Source organism: Pseudophryne corroboree, chromosome 1, assembly GCF_028390025.1.
Source record: "Pseudophryne corroboree isolate aPseCor3 chromosome 1, aPseCor3.hap2, whole genome shotgun sequence".
Lineage (NCBI taxonomy): Eukaryota > Metazoa > Chordata > Amphibia > Anura > Myobatrachidae > Pseudophryne > Pseudophryne corroboree.
The window spans coordinates 382,705,284-382,717,692 of NC_086444.1; the positions used below are offsets into that span (position 1 = coordinate 382,705,284).

A 12,409-nucleotide genomic window follows, 5' to 3' on the forward strand; every position below is an offset into this window, starting at 1 on the left:
ATGCCTCTTCAGTGAGTAGAGTCCTAGCAAACTAGACAATTGTTCCACAGTCCCCTCCACTTCTCCTTCTCTTTATCGTATGTACTCCTCCTACCACGGCACCGAACCATCCCCGTTGAAGTAGACCATATATTCCTCTCAGACCTTTTTGGCCAGAGCAGTCCCGGTTTCGGCCACTGGTGGTATCACCACTGAGGGGAACTGAGTAACCTCTTCCGGATGGTCTGGGTCTTCCAACACAGTTGCGCCCACTGTCGTTTGTTGGGTGGCTTTCTTGTGCAAGAAGTTGTGCAGCACACAGCATGCATCAACGACCCAATCAATCTTCTCCACTTTTAAATTAATTGCCGTATGCAAGATATGGAATCAGTTGCTCAGGATCCCTAAGGCATTCTCGACAATCCGCCTCGCCCAAGACAGGCGGTAATTGAAGACCCGCTTTTCTTTATTGAGGGCCCTTTGCGGGAATGGCTTCATGACATTCTCATGGAGGGCAAAGGCCTCGTCAGCAATGAAGACGTAGTTTGGGCCGTGTTTCGTTGCCTCCCTAACCGGCAAATGCAGGGTCTTGTTGGTGAGCCGGTCGTAGAATGCCACTGTCAGAGGCACAGTCATTCTTCCCCACATCTGCAAACAGAAACTCGACGTTAGCGTTCACCACCACCATTAGGACCACGCTGAAGTACCCCTTGTAATTACTTTAGAAGGTCCCACTGTTGTCAGGTGGAGTAATGCGAATGTGCTTGCCGTCGATAGCTCCTCCGCAGTTAGGGAACTGCCAACGGCTCTCAAATTCATCTGCAATGGCTATCCACTCTTCCATGCTTGTAGGGAACTGTAAAAGAAAATTTTTAAAAATACAAAAATGAATGCATGCATTTAAGTTTTTTTTTCTCTTTTAACAGACACCTATCATTCCCAGCACACCTGAACTGAGTCCCTCAATGACTCTAAACCTACCCCCACCCAAGAAGCAGCGCCAGAAAAAGAAAAACACACAAGAGGAGGACCCACTGCTTATACAACCAAGGGCTGCTTTACTGAAGCCACCCGATGAAAGTGACTCATTTGGCTCATATGTCAGCAATGCTCATAGAGCCATGGACAGTCAACAGAGGATGCTATTTGAGTGACTCACGTTGGAGCTTGTTTTTAAAGGGCACAACTGTCTCCAGACTATAGAGACGAGCATCACATCTGGATCCGCTGTTCCTTCCCCAGCTCCACTACTCGCTCTGCCACCCCCCTACTATTCCACCCAAACATACCCCCAGACATACTTACCACCAGTGCCCAACTACACACCCCCCTCCTACCAAACAGCTCCCCCAATCACCTCCTACCAACAAGCTCCCCCACATCCCCCTTTTACCCACCAGCTCCCGCAATCACCTACCAACCAGCTCCCCCACCAGCCCCTCCTACCAACCTGTTCCACCACCCACCACCTACCAAGCATCTCCCGCACCAGCCCCCTCCTACCAACATGCTCCAACACCCACCCCCTCCTACCAACCTGCTCCCCCACTCACCTTTCCCAACCAACCTCCTCCCCAACCCACCTCCTACAAACCTGCTCCCCCAACCACCTCCTACCAACCAGCTCACCTACCAGTCCCCTCCTACCAACATGCTCCAACACACACCCCCTCCTACCAACCTGGTCTACAAACAACCTCCTCCTACCAAAGTGCTCCCCCCACCCTCCTCCTCCAACCAAGATGTTGATCCACCCACCTCCTCCAGCCAACCTTCTGCACCACCCTCGTAATCCAGTGTATTTACCTCTTTACTGGAATCTGAGGAGGACAGTCCAGACCTATTTAGCCTGTGATGTCCCGCTCTCCCCAATCAACTGCAAGTATCCTAATCCCTGATAGTTATGCTGCTGTCTACTGCTCTGTGTTGTTGGCACAGATTCAGGAAGGGCAATGATATGCATGCTGCAGGTGCCGCTCAATGGAGCCGGGGCCGTTGAGAAGACACCTGCAGAATGCATATCGTAGTCCAACCTGAAATCTCTACCAATAACACAGAACAGCCAACAGCAGCGTATTTATCAGGGATAGGGATACTTGGTCATACTTGTTACAAACCAAACATTTTTGGATACCAAATATGTGCCATGTTGGCAGTTTACCCTAGTTACATTTTAATATTATTAGCTAGCATTTTATATACTGTATACACTTTTAAGCAGCCGTGATGCCCACAAATTTAAGAAAACATAAGTTCACATAATATTTTGCACTGATTTTTAAAAAAAAAAGTTCAATAAAACCTTTGTCATGTTTCACTTTAAAAATGGTGTGGTGTTTTTTTTTTATTTTATTTACCTTGCAACAACGGAACTGTAGCACCTTGACGATAACCTTGCAGGAGTCATGGATAGTGCGCCCCAAAGCTTGAGTGGAGATGCGTGTCCCAAACTTGAGGTCTTCAAACGACCGTCCCGTAGCCAGGTAGCACAGCGTAGCCACGAGCCTCTCCTCAGCAGGGATTACCATCCAGAACTTGGTGTCCTGCCTCCGGATATAGGGGGTCGCCAGATGCAGCAACTCCTGGAATGGCCTCATCCATTCGTAGGAAGTTGCATTAGTCTTCTGGATTATTCTCCCTAATTTCTAGCAGCAGGGGCATGTAGGAATGACTCTCCCTCTCCAGCAGCCAATCCTTGGTCCAGCAGGAGCTCTCCCTTCTCCTACTAGGCTGGGCCCTCTCCCTCTCACTCAGCTTGAGCACAATACAGGACATCAGAGCTTTATAGCGACCGGGATCCATCACCACAGAATGCAAGATAGAGCACAGGAAACAGAGCAGTATACAGCACTTTGTAATGCCAGGCAGAACAAAGCAATGCACAGTAGCTAGCAATGTGGAGCATTTAGCAGGGTAGAAACAAAGCCCCACTAGTTGCAGAGCAAACAGAAGTGCACAGAGCTAAAATGGCACCGCTTTATATACCCCCTAATGAGGGCCAGCCCATTATGAAAATTTAGCCCATATTGCGTGGTGTGGGCTGTGAGACGATCCATCATATGGGGGCATACGATGGGTCGTATGATCATATGTACATCGTATCCACATCGTTTGCCTAAAAAAAAAAAAATTGTGTGCATGGGGCTCCAGGGGGAAATTAAGGGAAATCATATGAGGAATCAGATCGGATGCTGGTCGTCCTGATGTATGGCCAGCATTACAGATGTGATTTGCAAGACACACATTAAATATTGTGAATGATGTGAAGGGGGTTATTGGTATTTTCTTTAAATGTTTGTTCCTAACTTGTCTCAGGTTTTGCTAAAGACCCGAGGAAATGAAGACTTTATTTTCTGAGTCTTTGGACTAAAATAAAGGTTATCTTGTTTCTGATTGCTTTAGAAAGGAAACATTTAAAATGTATGTTGCTGAAATATTGCATATGTACAGCGCTGTCTCATTGTCAGCAGTAATTCCATCTATTGCTTCTGCCTGGGAATAATAACTATAGTTTATGGAAACAGAACTAAAAATAGTCAATATGAAATCTCATTATCACTGATTTCGTACACAGTAGTATTATTCAGACAGTCAGATTTTAGACTTGGTACATCATATCCCATTTCCTTTGCTCATAACGAACTAGTAGCATCCTTATTGGTGCTCGTATGTACTTGTCTGCCTGTGGCTTTAAGCAAGCCTCCTCCACTTACATTATCATTGGCTGCTTGTGGTGTTCATGTAACCCACTCTTTATATAACCAGGCTAATGAGTTACAAACTTTACAGATGAGCTACCTTTAAAACTAAAGTGCCTCCACCCAAGTATTTATTAGTATTTATATATGATGGGGCCTACTAGGGAAACCCCACCTATTAATTATGTTTATCTTAATGCCAAGATACTATATACAGTATATTACATTTAATACATTTGTTACATATATAACCACTGGCAATCTCACCACTTGCATTTTCATGAATAGATCTATTACCGTCCTTTGGTTTATTAGTGTCCTTTGATTGAGACTTATCTGTTTCACCGTGCCCACAGGAAACAATCCATGTGGTAGAGACAAAATAAATAAATATATATATATATATATATATATTTCTCATACGTCCTAGAGGATGCTGGGGACGACATCAAGACCATGGGGTATAGACGGGATCCGCAGTAGACATGAGCACTCCAAAGACTTTTCATTGGGTGTGAACTGGCTCCTCCCTCTATGCCCCTCCTCCAGACCTCAGTTTTAGAAATGTGCCCAGGTCGACTGGATGGACTCTGAGGAGCTCTACTGAGTTTCTCTGAAAAGACTTATGTTAGATTTTTTATTTTCAGGGAGATCTGCTGGCATCAGACTCCCTGCTTCGTGGGACTGAGGGGGCAGAAGCAGAACCAACTTCCTCAGAGTTTCATGGCTCTGTTTCTGGCTGACAGGACACCATTAGCTCCTGAAGGTAACTGAACACTAGCCGTGTCTAGATGCTCACTCCCACAGCACGTCGTCACCCCCCTCACAGAGCCAGAAGTCAGAAGACAGGTGAGTATGAGAAGAATGATCTTCAATCAAGTAAGTGACGGCTGAGGTGCAGCGCGGCTGGCGGGAGCGCAGCGCGCCATTGCTGCCCAGACACACAGGCACTGCAGGGTGCGGGGGGATGGGGCGCCCTGGTCAGCAAGAAAAATACCTCAAACTAGCTAAAAGGGGGCATAAGATGCCGCTGGCACAGCCCTACCCCCGCCAATATAAATATTGTCATGGATACTGAGGGGCGAAGCTTCTTCCTCAGGCAGCCAGCACACTACTCAGCACCATTTTCTCTCTCTCCTCAGGCTGCAGAGAACCCGCAGGTCCTCTCCTCCACTTCTGACAAGTACAGGGTGCTATAAAGGGGGGGCACAAAGCGATTGTGGTGCATTTGATAGTGTATATTACTGATTAAAAGCGCTTTGGGGCTGTGGACATACTGTGTTCACAAGCAATACTGGCGCTGGGTTTGTGAACTGGCTGCTCCTATCCTGTGTCCCTCTGACAGATTTTACTGTGGGTCTGTCCCCAAAATAAGTCCCAGTGTGTCTGTGAGTGTGATGTACACGTGTGAGGCATGTCTGAGGCAGGGAGTTTCTCCCCGGAGGAAGCCATTTTAGGGACACAGAGTTGTAATGTGGTGGCGCTACCGGCACACTAAGAGCCTGCATGGGTTAAAGAGCTACGTGACAGTATGCATTTGATTAACCGTAGATTAGATAAGTCTGAACCTAAGGCTGCATGCTGGAGAAAATCTGTGGAAGATGTGATTTTTCAGGATGCTGTTATTCCTTATGCGGGCGGCCCCTCTGGGTCACATAAGAGACCATTTGCAAATGTTGTAAACACTGATACCGACACGGATTCTGATTCTTGTGTTGACAATAGTGAATCCAGAGAGATAGATCATAAATTGGCAAAAAGTATACAATATATGATTGTGGCTATAAGGGATGTGTTGGAGGTTACAGAAAGCACTCCTGTACCTCAGGAGAAAGCTTATTTATGTAAGGAAAAGAAATCCAAAGTCACGTTCCCTCCTTCACACGAACTAAATGCTCTGTTTGAAGGGATGTGGGTGAATCCTGATAAAAAATGTCGTATTCCCAAAAGGATTCACATAGCTTATCCTTTCCCGGTTGAAGACAGGAAAAAATGGGAGTCACCCCCTGTGTTAGACAGTGCACTTTCCAGGTTGACAAAGAAGGTAATTCGCCCTGCTCCTGGCATGGCTTCTCTTAAAGAGCCGGCAGACCGCAAAATGGAAACGACATTGAAATCCATTATGTTACCAATGGTACACTGCTCAGGCCCACTATTGCCTGCGCATGGGTGAGTCGCGCTATTGAAAAATGGTCAGAAAGTGTGTCATCAGAAATTGACACGATTGATAAAGATGAGATACTCCTTAAGTTAGGGAATATCAAGGACGCTGCTGCCTACATGCTGGAAGCAATGAAGGATATTGGACTCTTGAGTTCACAAGCCGCTACCATGGCAGTATCGGCTAGGCGGGCATTATGGATTCGCCAGTGGAACGCGGATGCAGATTCCAAAAGAAACATGGAGGCTCTCCCATATAAAGGTGAGGCCTTATTTGGCAATGGCCTGGATGCGTTAGTCTCAGCAGCTACCGCAGGTAAGTCAACATTTTTGCCCTCTGTGCCTGCACCGGCAAAAAAGACCTATCACCCGCAAATGCAGTCCTTTCGGCCCAATAAATACAAAAAGGCTCCAGGTTCCCCCTTCTTTGCAGGTAGGGGAAGGGGAAAGAAGCCCACACCGGCTCCAGGTTCCCAAGAGCAGAAGTCTACCCCTAATTCTGCCAAATCCCCAGCATGACGCTGGAACTCTCATGCAGGAGGCCGCTCGGGTGGGGGCATGTCTCAAACTCTTCAGCCCTGATTGGATTCTGTCTGGTCTGGATCCCTGGGTGTTGCAAATAGTATCCCAGGGATACAAACTAGAGTTTCAAGACGTTCCCCCATGCCAATTTTTCAAATCGACCTTGCCAGCTTCTCCGCCAGAGAGAGAAGCAGTAACAGCGGCAATCCAAAAATGATGTCAAGACCAGGTTATAGTCCTGGTACCGTTGTCACAACAAGGTCGGGGTTTTTATTCAAGTCTCTTTGTTGTTCCGAAGCCGGACGGCTCGGTCAGACCGATCCTAAATCTAAAAGATCTGAATTTCTTCCTGAAAAGGTTCAAGTTCAAGATGGAATCACTTCGGGCGGTGATTGCCATTCTCTGGAGGAGGGGGACTACTTAGTGTCGGTGGACATAAAGGATGCTTACCTGCATGTTCCCATTTATCCTCCTCACCAGGCTTATCTGAGATTTGCGGTTCAGGATTGCCATTACCAATTCCAGACGTTACCTTTAGGTCTCTCCACGGCGTCGAGGGTATTCACCAAGGTGATGGCGGAGATGATGGTCCTCCTTCGTCAGAAAGGAGTCAATATAATCCCTTATCTGGACGACCTCCTGATGAAGGCGAGATCCAGGGAGCAGTTATTACAAAACATATCCCTCTCCCTGTCAATACTCCAACAACACGGGTGGATCATAAATTACCCAAAGTCACAGTTGGAACCGACGATAAGGTTGTCTTTCCTCGGGATGATTCTGGACACAGATGTTCAGAGAGTATTTCTTCCACTGGAAAAGGCTCTGGAAATCCAGAAAATGGTAAAACAGATATTGAAACCACCAAGTGTGTCGATCCATCAGTGCATGCGGATGTTGGGGAAGATGGTGGCGGCCTACGACGCCATACAGTTTGGCAGGTTCCATGCCAGAGTATTCCAGTGGGACCTGTTGGACAAGTGGTCGGGGGCACACCTACACATGCACAGAAAGATAATCCTGTCGTCAAAAACCAGGATTTCGCTCCTGTGGTGGTTGCACAGCTCTCACCTGCTAGAGGGACGCAGGTTCGGGATTCAGGACTGGGTCCTAGTAACCATGGATGCAAGTCTCCGAGGCTGGGGAGCAGTCTCTCAGGGAGAAAACTTCCAGGGACGTTGGTCACAACAGGAAGCCTGCCTTCACATAAACGTTCTGGAGCTAAGAGCCATTTACAACGGCCTTCAACAAGTGGTACATCTTCTTCAAGACTGTCCCGTGCAGATCCAGGCGGACAATGTAACAGCAGTCGCATACATAAACAGGCAGGGCGGAACGAAAAGCAGAGCGGCAATGGCAGTAGCGACAAAAATCCTCCGCTGGGTAGAAAAACATCTACAAGCTCTGTCGGCAATATTCATTCCGGGAGTAGACAACTGGGAAGCAGACTTCCTCAGCAGACACGATCTCCATCCAGGAGAGTGGGGCCTCCACCAAGAAGTCTTCGCAGAGGTGACAAGTCTTTGGGGAGTTCCTCAAATAGACATGATGGCGTCTCATCTCAACAAGAAGCTTCAGAGATACTGTTCCAAGTCGAGAGACCCTCAAGCAGTAGCAGTGGATGCACTGGTGACCCAGTGGGTGTTTCTGTCAGTGTATGTTTTCCCTCCACTACCGCTGATCCCAAAAGTACTCAGGATCATAAGAAAGACAAGGGTTCGAGCAATCTTCATTGCCCCAGATTGGCCAAGAAGGGCTTGGTACCCAGATCTTCAGCAGTTACTCATAGGAGATCCTCGGTCTCTTCCTCCTCAGGTGGACCTGCTGCAGCAGGGGCCGTGTGTGTACCAAGACTTACCGCGGCTACGTTTGACGGCATGTCTGTTGAGCGCCATATCCTAGCCAGGAAGGGTATTCCTAAGGAGGTCATCCCCACCCTTATTCAGGCCAGAAAGGGAGTAACGTCAAAACATTACCACCGTATTTGGAGAAAATATGTGTCTTGGTGTGAATCCAAGAAAGCTCCTATGGAAGAGATCAATCAAGGTCCAGATTTCGGCCTTGTCAGTGTTCTTCCAAAAACAATTGGCCTCTCTTACAGAGGTTCAGACCTTCGTGAAAGGGGTTCTGCACATCCAGCCTCCATTCGTGCCTCCAGTGGCACCATGGGACCTTAACATGGTATTGCAGTTCCTTCAATCGGATTGTTTGAGCCTCTACAAAACATAGAGTTGAAGTTTCTCACTTGGAAAGTGGTCATGCTTTTGGCATTGGCATCCGCAAGGCGGGTGTCGGAATTAGGGGCCTTGTCTCACAAGAGCCCTTACCTGATTTTCCATGAAGATAGGGCAGAGTTGCGAACGCGCCAACATTTTCTTCCAAAGGTGGTTTCTGCTTTTCACATAAACCAACCTATTGTGGTGTCAGTAGTTACTGACACATTCACTGATTCAAAGTATGTAGATGTGGTTAGAGCTTTGAAAATCTATGTTGCTAGAACAGCTCGTATACGGAAAACAGAGGCTCTGTTTGTCCTGTATGATCACAACAAGATTGGCTGTCCTGCTTCCAAGCAGACTATTGCACGTTGGATTAGAAATACGATTCAGCAAGCTCATACTACGGCTGGATTGCCGTTACTGACGTCGGTAAAGGCCCACTCCACTAGGAAGGTGGGCTCATCCTGGGAGGCTGCCCGGGGGGTATCGGCTTTACTATTTTGCAGAGCAGCTACTTGGTCCGGGTCAAACACATTTGCTAAATTCAACAAGTTTGACACCTTGGCCGATGAGGACCTCAAGTTTGGTCAATCGGTGCTGCAGGGTCATCCGCACTCTCCCGCCCGTACTGGAGCTTTGGTATAGAACTTATGGTCTTGATGTCGTCCCCAGCATCCTCTAGGACGTATGAGAAAATAGGATTTTGATAACCTACCGGTAAATCCTTTTCTCCTAGTCCGTAGAGGATGCTGGGCGCCCGTCCCAGTGCGTACTTTACCTGCAGTTTAGTTATTACAGTTACACAAGTTGTGTTATCTTGGTTTCAGCATGTTGCTGCAATTAGTTCATGCCTGTTGGCGTGTGTTATGTTGAATGCCATGTGTGTGGCATGGTTGAGGGTGTGAGTTGGTAGATATTTCACCACTAGTTAAGTAATTCCTTTCCTCGAAATGTCAGTCTCCCTGGACACAGTTCCTACAACTGAGGTCTGGAGGAGGGGCATAGAGGGAGTAGCCAGTTCACACCAAATGAAAAGTCTTTGGAGTGCCCATGTCTACTGCGGATCCCGTCTATACCCCATGGTCTTGATGTCGTACCCCGCATCCTTTACGGACTAGGAGAAAAGGATTTACCGGTAGGTTATCAAAATCCTATTATATATATAAAAGCCTTCAAAATGGGTAGCACTGGTGCAGTAAGGCCACAGCAGCGACCTACATTTATTATATATCCGGGGGTCACCTCAGTGACTCAGTGCTATTCAATGTGGTTAAACCAGTTTAAAGAGTCATGTAAGTGTATATATCTATGTACAACTATCACATGAATTTATGCTGTGTCTAGTTTACAACATATACTGTTTTTACCTTACAAGTTTACAACATTAACACAACACATCTTCACATCCCTTGTAGGAGAAATTATCCTAAATTTCTTTCAGTCCTGGAGACATAAGTGGTTACATTCCTTGTCATGTGTCAAGCTAATTTTTACTTTGTCAGTTGCTTATGTTTGGATTAGAATTATCATACAGAACGTATTTGGTTCTCAGATATGAAATTAGTGGATCCTATATATGCATATATAATATATTATATGAATATTTAATGAGCACTCCCTTCCCTGACTGAAGTAGGTTCTGCGATAGATGGGCTGTAGTCATATGCCTCTTTCTCATAACTCCCATTATGTGGATGGAGGTTACATTCACAAAACGTTTTAATTTATGGATGCTTTATACATAGTAATGCATATTCTAAAATATGAATATCACCTTTATATTTAAATGTTTATTTTTAATCATCACAGTTTAAGTCTTCCAATCCTTTGTTCATTTTCCATTTAGATTATTGTCTTTCATGCTTTTACATATATAATGTTATTTCAATTATTAATAATCATACAAGGCTATAAAAATATGAATGATATGTTATAGATTCTAGATGATAATAATAGCAATTAAAAAAACATATATAATAATCTATGACTTCTATTCTCATTTGTAGAAGCCAATCAACGAATGGGAGTAATTGGAGCAGGAGCTCTTGTGGTGTTATTGCTTATCCTGCTGCTGTCATTACTCTGTTGCTGCTGTCTCTGCCGCAAGAAGGACGAATCAGCTGAGTAAGTTGGTGATTATGCAGAATATTGCCTAGTACCTGACTTTTCCTCCTTGTTTAGCAATCACAGCACAAGAGAACATAGCACATGACACCCACCAGAAGTTATCACCTGTCCATAACATAACTGTCCAACATTTAACACTTTTACAAATCTGTAGCTATTATAGGATTAACATGTGGACTGGTTGCAGAACCAACTTCATAAACAACAGCAATTAAATATTGGTTTACTTAATTACATACACATTGGATCACGCATAGTAAGGAGATTTAGATTGCTGCCTCTCACAGGTGGTCAGCTGGGAGAATTACGTGTATATCATGGATGATAATCAGATTGCAAACTGGAAGTGAGAAACCAGATGTCAATTTTGAGTACCATCTGTGTTCCATGCAGATATGTCCTCATACATCTAGCCTCAATATGCCATGCTGAAAATACATCTTATACATTCACACTGTTGACATTTTGAATGTCAACATTTGACATATTTACATTTTCAGAACATGTTAACAATCTAATGTTAACATTCTGAATGTCAACATCCTGAATGTTCACATTTTGTACCACACCCAGTTGACCACCTAGTGAGGAACCCCATTCTAGCTACTCTATTAGTTTCTGGCCATAGCAGAAATCAAGGCTTCTTCTCGTAGCCAATTAGTCTTCTTCTTACTTAGGGGTCTATTCATAAAGCAGTTAAAACCATGGAGAAGTGAGCCAGTGGAGAAGAACCAATCAGCATTGAAGTAACACTTATAATTTGCACACTATAAAATCATACAGAGCAGCTGATAGGTTGCCAGGGGCAACTTATCCACTGGCTCACTTCTCCACTCTTTTCACAGTTTCATGAATAGACCCCTTATTATGTAAGGTTGGATGTGTAAGGTCAGATGTGGTTTGGGCCAAGGGCTTAGCTACAATAGCTGCAGGAGGGGGGCCAACCTTCCCAGACACTGTTACATATGTTATATACATTTTTTCACCAGTGGCCCCCACATACATACATACATACATACATACATACATAAATAGGGGCCCCTACATTATTTTGCCTTGGAGCCTACAATATATCTAGTTATGCCTCTGGATCTGCTTACTGTAATGTGGTATAAAATGAACTGCAGGGTATTATTACAATGTTACATACGGTAATATGAACTGGGGCACTGTAGTGTCGCATAATATAAAGTGGAGGCACTATAGTGTGGCATAATATGAACTGGGACACTGTAATGTGACATAATATGAACTGGGACACTGTATGCCATAATGTGATTTGGGGGTACTGTGTTGCATAATGTGTACTGGCAGCCCTACAATGTAACATAACATGAACTAGGGCACTACTGTGGCACATAACGTGAAATAGGGCACTACTATGGCACATAACATGAAATAGGGCACTACTATGGGACATACTGTAACATGAACTAGGGCACTACTATAGAACATAACATGAACTAGGGCACTACTATGGGACATAACATGAACTAGGGCAATACTATGGGTCATAACATGAACAAGGGAACTACTAAAGAACATAACATGAATTAGGGCACTACTATAGAACATAACATGAACTAGGGCACTACTATGGGACATAACATGAACTAGGGCACTACTATGGGTCATAACATGAACAAGGGCACTACTATAAAACATAACATGAATTAGGGCACTACTATAGAACATAACATGAAC

The 12,409-nt window shown here is 45.2% G+C and overlaps 1 protein-coding gene across 1 annotated transcript in view; it reads left to right on the forward strand.

Moving 5' to 3' along the window:
* SCARF2 (scavenger receptor class F member 2) overlaps positions 1 to 12,409 on the forward strand; it is a 435,907-nt gene that overhangs the window by 294,146 nt on the left and 129,352 nt on the right. The window contains exon 8 of the mRNA XM_063913161.1: positions 10,585 to 10,702. Within this exon, the coding sequence (XP_063769231.1) occupies positions 10,585 to 10,702 (118 nt within the window). The remainder of the gene's footprint in view (positions 1 to 10,584; positions 10,703 to 12,409) is intronic.